The sequence below is a fragment of the Anomalospiza imberbis genome, chromosome 3 (genome assembly GCF_031753505.1).
Source record: "Anomalospiza imberbis isolate Cuckoo-Finch-1a 21T00152 chromosome 3, ASM3175350v1, whole genome shotgun sequence".
NCBI classification, from domain to species: domain Eukaryota; kingdom Metazoa; phylum Chordata; class Aves; order Passeriformes; family Viduidae; genus Anomalospiza; species Anomalospiza imberbis.
In genome coordinates, this window is record NC_089683.1 from 106,907,866 (window position 1) to 106,927,698 (window position 19,833).

At 36.7% G+C, this 19,833-nt stretch overlaps 1 protein-coding gene across 8 annotated transcripts in view; it reads left to right on the plus strand.

The window, feature by feature from the left end:
* MACROD2 (mono-ADP ribosylhydrolase 2) overlaps positions 1-19,833 on the plus strand; it is an 853,971-nt gene that overhangs the window by 257,750 nt on the left and 576,388 nt on the right. For 6 of the 8 annotated variants that reach the window (XM_068186328.1, XM_068186321.1, XM_068186322.1 and 3 more), the window contains one exon: positions 5,687-5,803. The exons of the other annotated variants lie outside the window; for them this stretch is intronic. In XM_068186328.1, the coding sequence (XP_068042429.1) occupies positions 5,687-5,803 (117 nt within the window). The remainder of the gene's footprint in view (positions 1-5,686; positions 5,804-19,833) is intronic. 8 annotated transcript variants of the gene reach the window in all.

Below are 19,833 nucleotides of genomic sequence, written 5' to 3' on the forward strand. Positions count from 1 at the left end.
GTGTTATAATCTTTTTAAGATCCCCACCTTTGTTCTTTAGACCATCACCTGTTGTCTCTTGATGGCAGGATTTATATCCTCTTGACATTGGTCTCAGAGGTACAGTTGCAGCTTTGGCAGCAGTTGATTCCAATGAACTTTTCAGAGGTGCTTTTCCAGTTTAGCAGAATGAAGCTGAGTTTCATTGTGAGTTGGTTCTTGGATTGTTATGTGGAGGTTGAAGAGTGGTGTTTTTTGTCTTTTTGTTTGTTTTTATTTGTTTGTTTTCCTTCTGGTTGCCACACACATCCTTGCAATGGGCATTTTTGGAAGGTCCACAAGAACGGAGGACGTGTGCAGCAGAGATTCTACAGTGCACAAAGCAGTTTTCTCTTTGGTCCCCAGCAGTGCATCTAATTCAATGACATTATCCTGGTTGTATGCACTTGTGGCATTTGCCATGTGGAAGAGCAGTACCACTTCAGAGATATATCAAGCACAGGTGACTTTCTTAAATAAGCAAACCTCATGAATTTCCTACTGAAAACAAGAAATGAATATCTGGGAAAGCACCAGAGAACAGGAATTACTATGGAAAAAAGACTATATAGATTCTTGAAATGTAACACAATAAATCTGCATATGTTGTTTACATCATAGCTCACTTTATTCAGCCTTGCACACAAGGTCACAAAAGAAATTTGGGCCTTATTATTCCTGGAGGAGTTTGTAATTTTTGCTGTGGTGTTAGATTACCTTACCTTTTTTATTACCATCTGCACTGCAAGGCTAGTTTTGCTGAGGTTATTTTTTTAAGCAGCATCCCATGATACCCTTAATTCTGCGTTTCCTGTGCTTTTGCTTCATATGCAATTTTAAGACATTTTCTCTAAGAAATAGATTTGTTCTTTATTGTATACCAGCAAATTAGCTAGTATTTTTACTATATAGCTTTAACCCTTTAATTGTGGAGGACAAATGCAATTATTTTACAATAAATTAATTAAGAAAGGATTTCACCTGTTGGCATCGTTCAGTGTATAGGGAGAAAGATGGTGTCAAAGATTACATATTTTTGTTTAACATGATATTTTAAAAATGCTGTCCTTTTGCGTAGGATTTTTAGTTTGATACCTGACTTTGTTTGTGTATTTTAAGCAATTATTTTCAGCTGACTTCTTTTTGCCACCAATGCCATTGACTGCAGTAGCTTTGAAAATAGTTTTTCTTCATTAATAGCTTCTGGTGAATTGTTGGGAGAACAAAGCACTGTCCCTAGTGGCTCCTGAAACTTATGGAAGCATGCAAAGAAATAGCTTTTATTTTTCATGAAAAAAAAAAAAAAAAAGAGTACTACTTTTAATAGCTTTACACAAGCATGAACAACTTGAACTATAGAGATAAAATGAATCTGAAGTTTCTTGAGTTGTTTTTCAGCCCTCAAAATATTGTTCATGTTTGTCAGTCTTCAAGATTGAGAAGCCCCTTCCATGTGCTTGTCCACCCAAGCATGGTGAAACAATAAATACAGAAACCCAGTTTTTCTGGGCTCTCCACACATGAAGGCACTGGGTAACAGGATCACTTTTCAAAAGACAGGTTGACCTGCATTAAGTCTTTGCAGTCATTCCAAAGTTGAAGTGTTGTGTGCTATTTAAGAGAATTTATGGGACCTCAGATTGTGGGGTAGCATGTTTGTTGGGACGGGAGGCAGAAGAGAAGAGGGTGTTCTTCCACCATCCCGTGGGTGTTTGCTGCCTCACTGGTGGCCCCAGGCAGGACTCAGTGCTCTCAAAAATCCTTCAAAATAGCTTGGTTTACAAGCCTGAAACTCATTTCAAGAAGCACAGTTCCAAGAAGGATAGTTAGACGCCCTTTATTTAGTATCTTCAAGTGTTGTCGATTGATCAGCATGCAGATCAGAGATCCGATTTCTTTTAGTTATGACTGACAGTTTTGTCTGTGGGAATTTTCCCACATCTTTCCCATAGACCTTAAGTGGCAGGTCACTTGTGTATGAAAATAACCCAAAGCATATCTATGTGATTTTCATAAACCTGAACAGGACGGCAGCCTGTAGAAGAAAAGGCACACTGTGAGGCAGAGTGAGGGCTTTGTAGTGGAATCACATTTTGTATTGGTTGTGGAAAGCAGTGATAAAGCACAATTCCTTATCATTGTCATGTGATGCCAAATCAGATTTGACTGGGTTTTTCAGCCAGTTGTGCAATGAACAGTGGGATATGGTCTAATGTTTTCCAGATCTTTTTGGAATGATGCAGATGAGCATCTATATAGCAAACTGAAAATTGGAAATACAGATGAAATATCTGAAACCAATATATCAAGGATTTTTCCCTTTCCTGTTAATTTGGCAGCATGCCATTATTATAGTGTAAATTTCTTCCTCTTTACTACAGAATGACAAAATGTCTTTGACCATAATTTTTCCCTCCTTATGTTGTTGTTATTATCTGTAATTTCCACTAAGTTTCCCTGTTAATAGTGCTTGATTCTCTGCACACTGACATTATTAGTTGCTATACACCTCCAGAAACAGAGTATCTCATGTAAATATTTTATACATGCCTGTTCCATGTTTTTCTTTTTTTCTCAATATGGCTAAGACATGTTGTAGCAGAGGCTGAAGAATAATTTTTAGATTTGTCAATCTACTCTACCTTTGCAATTATCTTACTTTGTGTTAAGCAGAGTGCTCATATTTGGCAATATATTTCAGTGTAGTTCTGATATAAATATATTATTTGAAACATAGAGTATTTCTGGCATGAGTTATTGAGTTATGAAATAAAAAATGCTGCACAGACCAGAGGTCATCTCTATTAATGTATTTAATGAAGTATGATAGGAAAAAGAGGTTATTATGAAAGTTTTGGGTGATTTGGTGTTTGGGTTTTGGGTTTTGATTTTTTTTGGTGCTGTTCTCCCCCTTCCCACCTCCCCACTTTCATTTTTCTGTGTCATCAGTCACTGAAGTATATCAAATGCTAATTTCTACTTTTCCATCTAAGCCTGTCTGGAGTATTCAATCATTTTCTCTTGTGCCACCTTTATAGGGGAAGTATGCATGTCTACTTGTTCCATTCTGGCAGATGTCTTCCATTTTCCTTGTCATCTGTCAGGATTGGTTGTGATAGAATTGATTTTTCTCTGTTAAGAATTCAATTTTTTTCAATTATTCTTTCATCCTTCTGGAGCTTCTTTGCTTATAAAGGTTGGACACAGATGTGTGGAATCAGGAAACTACCGATAGACCATCTTTATCATAGCTGTATTTGCATTAAGAGCGCCCTTCCAACATGAGAGGGGTTGTAGATGGGGAGCTGGGACCTCCTATGTGATCACAGCTGCTCTGACACATGGAATGCTGATTTTGGGTATTTTAATCCATCACAGGTTTAGAAGTGGCAAACCTTTGCTTCCACTTCCCTGGCAGAAGCAGTGGTTTCCTTCTGCAGGTCCCGTTGCTTGGCTGTGCTCTGAGCTGGACTTGTACTAAAGTGAATGGAGTTTGAGGAAGAAGAGGTTGGTTTGTGCAGCTGAGAGAGCAGCTGAGCCTTGCACGGACACTGCTCAAAGGAAAGGGCTGAACTGGTGGGGACAGGAAGGACTTCAGCGGTGGAAATGATTCATCAGCCACCAAATGAATCCTTGCATGGACTTGAGTCCTTGTCCAGTATTCCTAAGGACTTCTTCCTCTGTAAAGAATCATGGAGAAAGTGCTAGTCCTAAGCATCGATGCTGTTTTTATGTTGGTGTCTCAGGAAGTGCTAGGGTTGGTAAAGATTGTGGTGATGCTGCTTATAAAAATATTCTTGAGGTTTCAATGAATACTTGTTTACTTATCCTGCTTGGTTTGGAGGAGCATTTAGTAATTAGGTTAAAACAATTAAATTGGATATGATGAACACATGATAGATTTCAAACATTCTTTCTTCCCTTTAATGTTACAAAATATTATTCTTGCAGTAGCATCTTGGAGTCTGTTGAGCAGAGATGTTGGGTAAGTTAATAACAAAAGTTCAGCTAAGGTAGAATAAGAAGCCTTGGTGTCTTGGGACAGAGAATGTGCAATGTGCTTACAGCTGGTAGCTTGGCATCCATGGTCTTTTCAATAAACAATTTTAGAAAATTTTATTGAAAGTGCAGTATCACATCATTCTGTAGTTATCTTTTGCTAATATAAAGTACTACAAAAAAAATTTTGAAAATCAGTGACAATGTGTCCAGGATGGGCATGGAGTATTGCAAGGAACTGCTTATCCATTTTTACTGTGTCACGTGAACATAAACTCTGGTATAGAACTCCTCATAAAAGACAATCAGGTTTTTAAGACTTAGCAGAAGACAGTTTCTTCCATTTGAAGATGTTATCTGCCTCCCCACTTGGAGATGCCTTACTTCGGGAAATACTCAACACCTCATAAAACCAGTTTTGGCCTTAAGGTAGAGAGGACTGCCATTGTTTCCGTTGTGGCTTCCAGGACCATTTCGGGGTGAGGCAGTTTCCCCGTCTCACTGCGATGCAGCGGGCTCTGTGTGGTCAGTGGGAACATTGAGTGCCATGGGTTGCCCAAATGTGAGCCTGTAGGAAACTACACAGCTCCTGTTGTGACCAGGGGATCTGAATCTCTTAAAAACCCATCTTCCCTTGCCATTTCAAACCTGTTCTGGTTTACCTGCTTCAAACATGCTGCAGGGCACAGCTCTAAGCTTGAACTAGTTAAATCTGAAGTAAAATATGAAATAAATCTTAAACAATGTTCATACAGACTCATCCTTTCTTAGCTATATAAGTATTTGTTTAGCCTTTATACTTGAGCTTATTTTACCCTTTGAGTTGATGCTGTAGTTTATGTGAAGATTATTTCTAGTTGAACTCCATAGCTGCTGCTGAATTAGGGCTTTACTCTAGTGAATATGTTCATGCATACACTACTTCTTTTATCATTTTCTATCCTTTTTCTCAAACTTTTGCTATAATTACAGTAAATGATTTCTTGGATTGCATGTTGAGAGGGCAGAATTGCTGTGCCAGCAGCCTTGTTTTATTCTTTTGCTGGCTCCTGGAGGTAATAGGATCTATACGCTCTACGAATTTTCTTGCATACTTAGCTGCAATTGCAACCTTTAGTAATTATTTTTTAATTAACTCCAAAGTATTGCATGAATAATACAAAATCTTAAAAATGGAAAAATTTAAAAAGCTCAGAAGTAGGTATTTTTTATATTTCAAAACAGTAAACATTATTTATTGGAATTTTTATATAAGGCATTAGGAGCAGGGTGACATTAAATGGCCTGCACAGTTGTAGAAGTATCAGAGGTATGTTGTAAAAGAGAGTTTGGCATTTAGATGGGGATCAAATTCTTTTCATAATTTGTTGTGAGAATTTCTTAGAGCCTTCAGTAAGATCCTTTTCTAATACGGAAACATTTATTCTACTTTACATTTTCTGGATGTTTGCTTTGCAATTAGCAGAAGTTGGCTAAAAATTATGTTCTTGCAAAACTCCTTGACTAATTCTATCAAAAGAAAAAAGTTGTATATATTTAGATGTGAACTTACAGATCAATTGGTCTGGGCTATGGGTGTAAAAATGGGCAGTAAATGTTTATGAGCGTGAGTGAAGACAACATAAAAAGTGGCTTTTAATAAATTCTGTGTTCTGGGCTTGTTTTGTAGTGGATGGCTGCATACACCGAGCTGCTGGGCCCTGCTTAGTTGCCGAGTGTCGCAACCTGAGTGGCTGTGAGACTGGACAGGCCAAACTTACCTGTGGATATGACCTACCTGCAAAATGTAAGTCAAGCCTTTCTCAGTGTTCTTGTTTCCAGCATGTGTTGCTGGTGTGCATGGTTCATTTCCCTGCAGTCTAATTCAACAGGGTATTCATTTTACAGAATTAACAGTGGGACCTAATTAAGCATGTTCTGTAATAATGTCTTCCCCTCAAAGCAATTCAGGTTTTTCTAAATGATTATTTCACCTATGTTATGCGATGAAAACTTACATGTCTCTAAAACATAAAGCATCTTTCATGTTTATTTTTTGCAAGCTAAAACCTATCCTTTCATATGCATAATAAAGGATTGGAAATGCTTTGTGAAATATGAACAAAATATACATTATCATATTTAAGTTCCGCGGAGACAGTTTTTTGAAATGTTGCATATTTGATATTCTTCATGCAGATTCCTTGATTGTGAATACTTTGAGGGCCCAGGAGATCAAAGTGATGTATTGTGTTTTCAGCTGCTGTGTAGTGTCTGATTGGCAATTACTGTGAAGGCATCTGTCACACTTTAGCTTTTGATAGAGTGCAGCTCAGTGCTGGAATGTTTTTGCACTTTGAAGGTGGAATTCTCAAATTTTTTCCTCCTATTTCAAGTAGGAAGATGGTTATTTGACTGTGTTGTGTAGATGTTGATCTTGTCTTGCAGAACATGTTCACAGCACATTGGTCAGCCAGTCCATTATATGAGAATATAAAGTAGAAATCTTTGCAAATTAGGATCTTATAGAATAGTATATTAAGACATGCAGATACAAATACCAAAAGGCATTGCAGACTTCATATAACTAGAATTCAACTCTCTTGTTTTTCTTCTTTTTTTTTTTTTTTTTTTTTGAGATATGCAGGCTGCAGCAGGAATGTGGCTCATTCAAAAATATCTAGATCTCTCTTAGCTGTCATGTAAAATCAAATGCTGGCTGCAGTAGCAGGTATCTGTCTAGGCTCCTGTAGTCCTTAATGTCATAGATGGGTAAGAAAATTGTTTTCCCAGTAACTTTTTTGCTCTTTCTGTGATGACGATCATGAGAGCTTCCAGTTATTTCCTTGACAGTGGTAATTTCTATGTGTAGGAAAACTTTGCTGTATTTTATATGTAGTTCTACCACATCATAATGGTCATTTATGAAAGGCTAATTTGACTAGAGGTCAGGGAAACTGTTGAGGAAGATTCAATGTGGTAGTTAGCTTGGGTTTCTACATGGCTCAAATCATCACCAGATTCCCATAAAAAGGATTGTTGGATGACACATTGTAATTTACTCTCCTGGGAATGTTTGATGTTCTCCCGCTTTAACCAAAAAGTATCTCTGGAGGGACAGAAAAGCTGCTCATCAGTAGGTGCATAGTTCCTCCCATGTATTTTAGTGACAGAAATTAAATACAAAGTATCAAGGCAACTGATGTGTGTTAGAAAGAGGAAAGGTCATGTCTGAGGTGTGACCTCCCTTTAAATCTTGCAGCAGTTCAAGGGGCTGCTTAAGTTAGGTTTGAAAAATGAGATCCTATTTGAAGGCTATAGGAAAATCTTAGTTCTTTGTGTAGGAATAATAAACAAAACAATTAGAAAACTCATTATCACTTGAAGCTAGAAATAAAACCTGTAACCAGGCATGGGGAAAAGCCAATATTTTTCTTAATCAGTATTCTTAGAAGTTGAAATTGCATCAAAACCATGTCTATTTGTATTTGATCATACATCAGCAGAGGAGGGGACAGGATACCTTTAACATCAACAGGCACAGGGAGGGAAACATAAAATTTTCATGCAGAGGCTGAGAATTTAAAACTCTTGATTTCTTAAATATTTGTCATGAAAATATATTTGTGTTCTCACTAACTATAGTTTTCTTTTACTTTTGCCTCTATAAGCTTTAGTTTGTAGGCTCATTAAATTACTGTAGCTTTTAAACCATTCATCTGAAAGTGATCAAACAGTCAAGACTGGTTTCATATTTTAGAGAGCTATAAAGCTACTGGATATCTTTTGTCACTCTCTGTCACTTTGTCTTAATAGTATGACAGTTTAACTGTGGGAACTATTTTGCATTTGACTTTCCTGAGGAAGCAGTGCTGTGAAAGCAGGTCCAGACTCTCCCATCCAGATCCGCTGTGAGGCAAGGTTGTGTGCCAGCAGTTTGCTGAAGGTTATGGCTGACTGCTAACTTCCAACTTCCACAAACAGTTTGCTTTTTATTGATCTGTTTGTGGGTAGGGGAACAGCTACAATAATCAGTTAACACTTTTTTGAGTAGTGAAATATTTATTCTATTGTCTGTTCTTCTTGTGACTGTAGTTGGACAAACAATTATAGTAAATGTAAAATGCATTTCTTAGCATGATGAATTGTTGTGTTTGGGTGTTTGTTTTGTTTTTGTTATTTAACAGAATTTTAAAATGTTACAATTTTGTTTCCTACCCCTGGGATTTTCCATTTCAAGTTCTTGATCCTGAAATGCTTTGCTTGGAAACAGTTTGCTGAATTCAGCAAAGCTGCTCTGGGACACAGCAGTCTGTGTGTGCTGCCTGATGCAGGACTTGGGCTTCAGCAAGGACTCCATATTAAAAAAGGTTTAGTATTCAAAAATCATGCAGAGTATTGCTTTATTTTATCAATGACTTGGAGGAAGCTGAGATTAATTTTGGCACCAAAGGGAAGGTATGCTTTGTTAGGAAGGTAGTAGTTGGTAAATAAAAACCACTCTGGCCATCTCCTTTATGATCTATTGTATTTTTATTGAGTGTTTTGCTATATTTACTTAGGTTAAGCAAGAACAGGTCTGACAAATAACTTCTTCATAGTGGAAAAATTGAAAAATAATATCTGACTGAAAAATGCAAAGATTTAGTGTATAGGCTGGCTTTCTGTGATTTGTTCTTGGTGCATCTGAGTCAGAAATCAGTTTGTGATGTACACAAGTCACAGCAAATGTTCAGAGAGAGAATACATACAATAGTTCATAATTTTCTTGAGCTCTTTATTATAATAATGTGAACAGACCAAGATTAACATGTCTGTGGCCTGGAGATGTTTCTTTATGGACTTTCCAGGATATACCCTTTGTTATGCCAAAACATATTCTGTTTGAAAATAAAAAGGAAGTCAAACTGAGTTTTCTAATTGCCAGTTAATGTAACATTCAGTACAGTTTTACAGAAATCAGTGTAATCACCATCTGCCTCCTGTGCTGCAAAAGCCTACACAAAGCCCCCCCAAATGCCAACCAAGTTATTTGCTGAATACATAATTTGGTTGATGTCATGTATTGTTGTTTTTCAGCAAACACCTATGCAGACACCCAAGTTTCCATAGTGCTCTGGAGGGCTGAAAAAGGCAGTGCCTTTTGCTCTGAGATTGTTTCCTTTAATGCTGTCCCAGACTGATCATCAATTATTTAACTTCTGTACTTCATATTGTTGTTCCTTTGAAAGAACAGTTCATTCTAAATATTGTACAGCTGATCTTCAAACATTGAGCAGTACTCTGATACTGACATGCTTTAAATAACAGATGAACAGTATCTGTTTAAAGCTCTACTAATGCTTGTTTTCTTTCTCATTTGAGTAATAGTCTCAGTTGGCTCTACTGGCAGAAAATGGTCTGGATGTAAATTGTGTTTATGGCTGGAACGAGGGGTCCATAACAACTTTGTGGATTGCTATCTGCTTGCAGAGGTTCACTATAAAAAAAGACCCTGTCAGGACACATTAGAAAATAGAGTCCCATTCTGCCTGGTATTTAACAGGCCTAAAAACAATTGAAAACCATCACAGGCATGTGGTACCCTGACCTAGGCAGGAAAGAACCCCCATACAAACTTTTTTCTATTGTTACTGAATCTAGTAACAATTTCTTTCTTTTTCTGAAAAATGTCTGATAGTAAAACTCCTAAATCTAGGAAAATAAAATCTTACAGCCTCTAATATGGGATAGAACCAACCATCAGTAAATCTGAAAGGTGGACTTTTGATGGAGACACCTTGCTAAGCAGTTTCTAATACAATGGTTTATGTTCATAATAAATCTGTAATATTTAGAATTTTTTTTTCTGTTTGCTTGACATTTTTAGCACTTTAAGCACAGTCCCTGAGTAAACAGCATATATAGGAACTTTTCTGGTCCAAGATCAGCCTGGAGTAATAATGTGAATGTGCTCTCAGAGACAGTTCCTGCTGTGAAATAAGTAGTTAGGAGAAGTGCTAGTATTAAACGCAGTAGGAGGAATCATCTTTTAAATTTGTTTAATCAGATTAAAAAGTGGAGATTAAAAAGTAGAGATTAAAAAGTGTGCTTCTGTTATGTAGACAAAATTTCCAGTCTTTAAAAGATGAATATTTGCAGAGTATTATTTTAAAGTAAGACTGTAATGGTACTGATTTTTAAATCTCCTAATTTTCTTGGAGATCAGTTGCAGAGCTGTAATTAAAAGGTTGATTTATGCAGAAATGGAACTCCAAAACTCTACTGCACTACAAAACTGACCAGTTGGAGGCATGGGACATCATGTTCAAGGATATTTTTCATATTTCCAGGATTCCACAAAGAAATTTGTTTTCTTATTTTTATTACCTTGTTTATAAAACAATGCATGTTTTGTTTCAAATTATTCTAAATTTCTGATATGTGAGGCTTGAAGAGTTGCTTTCCTCTGCATGGTTCTGATGGTTGTTCAGTTTGCTACCTCCCTATTTATTCTGGTAAAAGGTATGTCTGGGAATTGAAAAATATGTCTGGAAATTAGAAGGGAAGGTGTAAAAGTGAGCAATATGTGGACAAGACAGGATTGTTTAGAGAAGACTGACTTGATTCTTAGGTCAAGAATCTTGACCTAACTCTCAGTTGGTCAAGATTTTTGATCTTCTCCCACAACTGATGCATAATTGACTGAATTTTGTTGAAATTTCTGTTAAAAAGGTACAGCCTAAGGTGACACAATCATTAATAGCATATAAACTCATAAAAGTTATGATTGTTTTCCAGCAGGGATGTATTTCTACTCTTTATCTTAGTTGAGTAGCTTCACGTTATTGTCAGCTATGTGCCCAAACTGCATGACACCTCCTGAGAAGGCATTGTATAGCTGGAGAAACACAGGGATTTCCTGAAGCAGCACTGAGCTGCTCTTTCCCATCCCTTTAAATTGTTATCATTGCTGGTACATTAAAAACCAAATTGAAAATTAAGCAAAGCAAGTTAATACTAATCAAAGGTCTGAGACCCCTTTAAGAGATATTTTTCTTTTTCAGATTCCTTTGGGAAAGGTTTTCTTTATAGTTAACAAAACCACTTACCACATATTTGTGTGTTTTTCTTCTGAGTGGTTTCTGGGTTACAAAAGTTTTTTTAATAAGATCATATTATGTGTTTTAAGACCATTTTGAAAGTAAGTGAAGTCATGTCTTTATTGTGTTTTAATTTGATCTATTTGGGTCCAGTCATCTTAATGACATGCTGTATTCACCATGAGCACTCACATACATGCCTATACTGTGGAGGTGTTGGAAGGGAAGTATTAATGATTACTTCTTTGCTCCTAAAACCTCCTTAGATTTTAGAGAGGGTTTACTGTAAAGCTGTATGGCTTGTCTCCTCCTTACATACACCCCCACACACCTAGGGAGAAGTTAGGACTCCTGGGGATGATGGGGAAGGCATTTATTAATTTCAGCTAAACAAGTTCAAACATCTCTTTCTCTTCCAAGTCTGTATAGGGTCTGTCATCAGTTTGGGAAGGGACAAGTGCTGTAGCTACAAGAGGTTATGAATCAGCAAGAATCCTCCATCACGAGAGTATATGGTCTTTGTCCTTGGATTTGAGCCTAGCTCACAGACATTTTTTTAATAGATAGATTCTTTAAAATTTAATTTGTGAATGGACCCAAGCGTGTGTTTGTCAGTGTTCTCTGCAGTGTCGTGCTGTGGTTAACTCATGGCCTGCTCTGCTGGAAGCTGTCGTTTCACATCTAATTGTTTGGTTACAAATGTATGTGTTGTGGCTAAAGGAAATGTTTAACCATCGATCCTCACTGCTAAATCTAAATCCTCCTCTTCTGGCATTGCTTGTTATAGTCTGGTCACTGAATACTGAATTCCAGGACAGAAGTGGGCACTGAGAAATTTTAGAGGAGCCCTGAGCCATTTGCTCAGTAATTGGGTCCACCATTGGCAAAAATACAACGTGTGTTAATTTGTTTTAATAGCAGGCGGTAAGAAACCTGATGACATGAATTTCCCTCCCTGGCTTTACTTCTGTAATTCTGGACAGCTACATTTTCTGCAAAGGTCGGATTTTCAGTGTTACTGAAAGCAGTCACAGAAATGAGTTTGCAGGGTGGTGTGTTGGGGACAGCAGCCTGCAGTCTTTATCACAGTTGCTTGGCATGATCATCCAGCACTGTCTGGAAACCCCCTTGATGGAACAGAGAGTGAGTTACAAGGTGTAAACACTTTCCTAATGCTTAATTTATGTGCAAAGTACTATTTAAAATGTCTCCTAATTAGGTGCAAAATAATTTGCTGGAATATGCCTTTCCACACTGGCGGTGTAGAGTCATTCCTCAGGTATGTTGGCACTGGAGAAGGGCGTTGTGCCCCTTAAGGCGTATATATTTTATTTCCTCCATACTTGGATATAGTTGGTCCTTTTTACTCAAATAATAATAAAAAGATGGAAAAGTCTAATGCATGAAAAATAAACAAAATCCCCATCACTACTGTTAGCTGACAAGGAGAAGGGGTTAGAACGGAGATATTTATACTCCTTTAAGTGCAGTGGTTGCTGCTCCCACTCTAATATGTTCCCTCAGTAGCCAAAGCCAATGCTCAGTACTTGAAAATTAATCTTTGATGCATGAGATTTTGTCTGCCTGAATTTTGCTTGTCTCATTTTAAATGGTGATAGAAATTGCTTACTGTAGTAAAACACAACATTAACCTCATAGTGTGTTGGCACTTTGTGATTTATGCTGGTTTAGTTTCTGAAAAATATGCAGCCTGTCTCACAAACCTGGATTTAGCTTATAAAGTGTGTTGGCACAGGCTTGGGGCTCGAATCAGAACAGTAACTGCTGATCCTCTATTTCCCTGGAGTAGCAAAAAGGTTTAAAATTGGAGCCCCTCAGAGGTCATTACCTTCATCTCATTTCTTCAGATTAATAATAATTATATGATTGTAGCTGGAATGTTTTAAAAACAGTACAGCCTAATTTTCTTTCTTGAAAGCAAAGAATAGGATTCCCTTTTGTGCTGAAACTGCACATTATGCAGCCAAAAATAAGACAAATTATTTGCAAATGGAAGTAATCAGATCATAAGTAATAAATAAAGATCTTCTTTCTACTATTTTGAAATAAAGCAGAAGGAATAATATGAATCTGAAAGGTTCTGTGATTATTTTGAGTTCTCCTTCACTTACCCACAAACCTGGCAGTTGAGGTTTAAAGTTGCTAATTTGGTGTTGGGTTTTTTTCTGATTATATTTTGAAGGAATAATACAGACAAAAAGAAGGACGGTTTTGTGAGTTCTTTATTTGTAATATAGTTGCTTTAGACCAGGCTTAAGTAGATAGGATGAGAAGGTTATATAAAATGGTTTGTTAAAGATCTTTGTTTCACTCAGCAGAGGAATTTTGAGTCTGTTCCATGTAACAATGTTTTGATCTATGTACTTAGGGTTTTTTTTTTTGTGAAAACAGGCCAAGCATTTGAAACATTTCTCTTTAAGAAGAAAACAGCAGGTGTGAGACTATAAGGTATAAATAATGTTTTAATTGCTGTAGGAAGGAATCTAAATACTGATTAATCAGATAGTAATAATAAGTAAAATTGGTATTATTTTATATATTGAAGATGCTCTTCCACTACTGGTGCAAAGAGAACATCATCAAGGATGTTTTGCCTTCAAGTATGGGGATCAAATTCACAAGGATTTTTGTTGTTGCTGCTGTTCTGCACTAGAAATCTGTTCCCCCTTTATTTTAGTTTCTGATAGCATCCCCCTTTTCTTAATACTGTCTTCACACAGATTTTTTTCTTAAAGTTTTGTTTGACTTGTCATGCGTCATGCAAGTTGAAGACCATACATGAGGGACTTATTTTTTTCACTTCTTATAATTCTCTGATTAATTTCTTCCTTCTTTTGGTATTTATGAGCTTTTGATGATGTTTATGAAGATTCTTGAGTTGCCATCAGTGATTTTTTAACCATTTTCAAACATAAAAAAAAGCCAAAGCAAGTGATGGAAGGGACACATGTTACTGTGTAGCTCTGTGCAAGCTAGTCAGGATTGCAGATTATTTACACCATTGCATGGCTTGCAAGTGTTGTACCATTTATTCTCCTCTGAGTAGATGGCAATATCTTAGATTATTAGCTGGCAAGAAAAAATAGATTCTATTCGTGGTCCATTTTTGGCCATTTACAGACTACTTGGAGAAGTTTTTAATGATTGAAGCACAGGGTTCTCAGCTTCCTGGACTTGGACTGAAGTTTCACTGCTGGGAATACAGAGGAGCTTTGGAATCCATCATCTGCAGGGCACAGCAGCCACTCTGATCTGGGATTTAGACTTTTCTGGATGTATTTAAATGTTAACAGAAAACCCAAACTGTGACTTAAAAGACTTATCAGTACTCCAAGAGACTGATAATAGTTCTAGGACTAGGTTTAGGAGGAAACTGTATTCATGAAAGAGCTAATACTCCCAACATAAACTTTTTATGCCTGTTTCTGGCCATGTGTTGGTTTGTTGGTGAGTATAATTTATATAATATAATTTATGCAGTAAGAAGCTAGAAGAAATTATTAATTAAACAACTGTCACCAACTTTGAATTACATCTTCTTACATACTCTTGCTTAGCTGTTTGTCATTATATGCATCTCTCTTCTGGCTCCTCGGGAGGCTGAGTTATACTGAATTTCCTTTAACACAGTGGTCTGAATTCTCATTTTTCCTAGGGACATGTCAGAGGGATGGACAGAGAAATATCTGACAATCTTCATATTTCAACATGACAATGTGTTGGAATATTACTGCACTCTTCTAAGTATGCTTCCTATTTAGTTTTTCAATAAAAACAGCTGGTAGCTTTCCAAGGCTTATAAATAAATAAATACATAAATACATAAATGTAAAATGCTTTGCAACACTAAAAATAACCTCTTTGATATCTGATTATAGCTATGTCTGTCTGGATCACTATTTTTTTTTGTAACTTTCTCACTATGCTTTCAGTATAATTTTATGCAATGTTTTCATTAGAATTAAAACACGTGGTTTGGTTTTGAGAAAGTAAGAATACAATAAGAATATTGTTTAAGTATCTCATAGTCTTCATGGACTGTAAACAGCAGGTCATCAAAACAAGATTATAAACTGAAGGACCCATGAACACAACAGTTTCTATTGAAGCCTTTTTGTTTTAACAGCTGCGTTATTCAATTTTAATCCTCCAGCAGAACTGGGGAAGCTCCACATGTGTTTATATGTAACAAAGAGAGGGGGGAAAAAACCCTTGAGACTCTGAGAGGTGTCATGGACACAAAATAATGTTATGTAATACATTATTAAAAGCCCGCAGTTTGTAAATGTAAAATGTAATGTAAAAATAGATTATCTGAAAGCCTGCAGTTTTGAAAATCACAATTCACTCAAGTAAAAGATTGCATTTATGTCAGGTGTAATCCTGTCAGAGGTGTAATCTTGTTTAAAACAACTTTTTTTTTTTTTTCCCCCACAAAATGAAGCAGAGATAGTCTCAGGGAAGACTTCATTTAAAATTAGTTTGTTGCAATACAGCCCTATTCATTAGAAGCAGAAAGTGAAATTAATGCAAAATTGACTGGGAAGCCATGGATATTGTTGGATTTTTTTTCACTTTAGAGAGTTGAACAAAACAAATATGCAAAAAAGTCACTGTAAATCACAATCTTACACTTGGCAAAGAAAGACAATTTCTGAGAGTGAGTTTTGCCTTTGAATGTTTGGTCCTAGCCAAAGGAAGGATATAAGGCTCCTGAACTGCCAGATCCCTGCTATGTGCTTGTTTTTTACAGGATATAAATCCTCCCCTCTTGGTATGATTTATTTCTAAAGAATATTTATTACCTGTCTTGCTTAAGGACTACCACTGGGTTAGCTTGGGAATAATTAGGTTAGAAGAAAAGAAAACTTGTATTATACAAGTTTCCCACCATGGGGAATTCAAAGGCATCAGAGAAGAGGCAGAAGGTCCTTGATGGAGGTTCCTCAGTCTTTCAGATACATGTATGTTCTTTTGCACCTACACATCCATGAGTCCTCTTTCTGTGTGGAACTTTAATTTTTCAGCTGGAGTATCTGGGGTTCTCTCTGTGTTCCTCAGGTACTTTTTGTCTAGTTAATGTAACTTGCAACACTTCAAATTCTTTAAAACCACAGTAAGATTTCCTTTCTTATTTTTTGTTACATCTCTTTGTTATTGATTTGAGGCAATGCTTTATTTAGCTTTCCTACCAGCTGGTTGTGTCAAAAAGAGCAGTTAGTTCATGGGTCAGAGAATCCCTTGTATTCCTAGACAGAGGGTGAGGCTGAAAATGAGAAAGGACTTCTTTTGTCTTTTTTTTTTTTTTTTAAAGTAACAATATTTTAGAGGCCCAGTGACCATGAATCAGAAATGAGTAAACATGAATGAGTAAATCCCCTGTAAGGCAGACACAGCATTTCTGAAAGGAAATCCTCTATGATGGAACAAACCCTCAAACCCTCACCTTGTATACAAAAGAGCTGAGGGCTGTGGCCTTTTTCACATGTTGTGATGCTGCTTGGTATGTTGTGTTTGGCTGTAGCACATGAAGAAATTGTAGCTTCAGAGCTTGTTCCACTACTCCTCCCAAACTGCTCAGAGTCACCCTCATGCCTGCAGGGTTGAAGAATTTAAGTGCTTGTTTAAAATTAAACAATACCCCTCCGTGTATGTAAGCTACACTAGATAGACACATGGACTAGCATGACAGCTATGGGAAGGAGAAAGTTTTCCAAATCTGATTAGGCTGACTGTTTTTTAGTAAGAAAAGAACATTCAGTTTTTGGAATATTCTGTACTCCAAAGGTATTCTTTGAATTAATTCCAACTGTGGAAGTGACTTTTGTATTGAAGTGATACCCAGTGAGGACAAACAGGGTATTAGAGCCGTTTAAGTAATCCATTGAGCTGGCATAATTTGGTAATAATTTTCTGTCACTCCTATTCCGTGTTGGATTTGAATCAGAACTGCATAATCAATTGCTCTGTAACCCATTATCTAATCTGCTTCCTTCTAAGAATCCTATTTTATTAAATAAATGGTGATTGATATTAGATGCAGGTGTGGTAAGTCCCTGTCTTGTGTTTTTTCAGCAGTCTGAGATTTTGATGTACCCCTGTAGGGTGAATGAATGGTTTCCTAATCTGTGTAGTTTTTTAGGGAGTGAATTCAGTGTCTTCAAACCCGGGAGAGCTTTAGGCAGGGCTGGCTGCACTGACCCCTGAAATAAATGCTTCCAAGGTAGTGTCCCTTTTAGCCTCATGTGCAAAACACATGTTTGTTCCCCTCCCACACTTTCCTCACTTTTCCATATTATCTAACCAGTCAAACATATGTCCCAGCCTATGGCAGAGGAATTCAATGTGTTTCTTTAAAAGAGGGCTTTGCTTTTAGCTATTACCTTCAGGCCCTCCTTAATACAAAGCAGTGGCAATGCTCATTTGAATTATTATGTGTTTTATTGGAGACATTGTAAAGAGGATGTGCTGTTGATGTTTGGATAACAATGTATTTACCGGCCTGTGTTTTAAATCATAAAAGCACCTCTGCTGGCTTACAGTATCTGGATGCTCAACATCAGGAGCTGTGATTTGGCTCCAACCCCATCATCCAGTATATGTTGCACCTTTAGCATCCAAAGTGGTAAAATGGCAGGCATACAATTAACAGTGTACAATTAACTACAGTTTCTTCTTTACATGCTGCCCCGGCAAGTATATCATTCTTCTCATACCTCTGCATTTTTCTACTTCAAGCTTTTCTTCCTCTTTCCAGCACTTTCTTGTGCACTCACTTCAAGTGGTGATTTTTCAGTGTTATTATGTATTTTCATGCGTATTTTATTCTTCATCCATTATTCATCTCTTACCTTGTTTTAATACATGCATTAAAAAGATAATAGACATTTCTTTTTTTCTGACATGAGGTGTGCTATGTGCCATACTCTATTCCATACATTCAGGTAATCCCCCTTCATTTTTACCAATCACAGCTCTTGAAACATAGCTTGTGTATCAATTATCAAACCATACCCATTTTAAAATTCATTTCTTCTTCTTCTTGCCTATCAGATATTGAGAAATGGTTGACTGTAATTTCTCAAAGTTGTAAGCACTAGTCTAAGCTTGCCTTCTGATCAAATAAAGTCTTAAGACATAATGCTTTATAACAGGCCAGACTATGATTAAACACATGGAGTTTTAACTTGTGAATACTTGACCAAATAAATGCCATAATCAACTGGAATAGATGGCATGTGATGATTTGCTGAGTGTGAAAATTGTTTTTTATTACTTTCTTTCTTTCTAACCTTCTTTATTTCTTACTTTCATGACCCGAGTGTTCATTTTCAACCAGTCTCACAATATAGATAATATCTTTAAAATTATCAGTTGTTTGGGTTTTTTTAAAGAAATTGTTGCTTTCTAGAGGGTTGTGTTTTGGGTCTTCATGAGGAATTATGTGTTCCACTGGTGGGCTGAGCAAATATTTTTGTGCCTTGCCTAGTGTAACATCACTCATGACTAGTTCCAGTTAAAAGTGTTTTGAGACTTTGGTAAAAATCATGCTTTTCTCCCTTTTTAAAGGATCACTGTTTTTGAAAGCTAGAGAAACTTCTTTGTCTCTTAGCTTTTGGTCTCAAACAGAATGCATTTCTTTAGCTTTAAAATGTGAAGTTTCGGTTTAACCATGGATTGTGAGATCCCTTCTTTTCTACATTCATGTTTGAAGGTATTCATTTGAGGGTAATTCCAAGTAAAAAGAAAGTCTATTGTAGCACACTGGATGTCTGCAGGTGTTCTAATCTCCTGCTATATCACTGTCTGGGAGATTTCACCTTCATGTTTAGGGAGTTCATTTGGGCTAATCAGGATTGGCAACTCTGTGCAAATGAGACTGTAAATGAAGCTTGAAAGTGGAATTTATTTTAAAGAAAATGTTTGGATTAAAGAGGCTGTATTATATTTATCTTTCTAATTTCCTCTTCCAGCTGAACACCCTTAGCATTTTCATATTTTCTTATATTAAAAGTTTTGAAAATCAAAGAAATTAATATAAACTGCTGTTTTTTTCCTGAGTATCAGTCATACTTAGTGCATTCAGAATGTAATGGTAGTGTATGGAGAAATCAGTCCTAACAAACAAGCTGAGAAAGAGACAAGTAAATTGGTTTTCCTTCTTCATTTTGAAATGTTTTCTTGAGGACAGTGTTCTGCAGGAAAGAAGGTTAAATTATGGCTCCCATTTAGGAAGCAGCTCTGTGTTTTAGGAGCAGCGAGAGATGTTATTAAATGCCATTTCTCCCTGAAGTCCTTCCTAAACTCAGTGGAGTTGGTTTGAAAACTGATAGCGCTTTGCCCTTCATGAGCAGCTAGCTTATCTTTATGTTCCTGGAGACTTGTGGAATTTATTAAATCCTTTAAGGAATAAAAATGGCATATATTTTATAAGCACAGATTTTTATCTATTTCCTTTTACTTTATTGACGTTCCATGCGCATGCAAGGTCAGTGGTGTCTCTGGTGCTGCCTGTGCCGGCAGAGCTGTGCTGTTCTCACCAGCACTCCCAGTTCTCTTCCTTCAAGTTCCTACTTGACTAACAAAACGTTTGCGTTGCTCTTTTGCCCAGTTCCTAACAATTCCCTGAGGAGCTGTTTTCACTTTCTGTACTGCATTTACATTTTATCTTTGTAAGAGAGGAGTTTTGGCATCAATCTTTTTTTTTACTCTAATGGGATTGATTTTGGAGTTA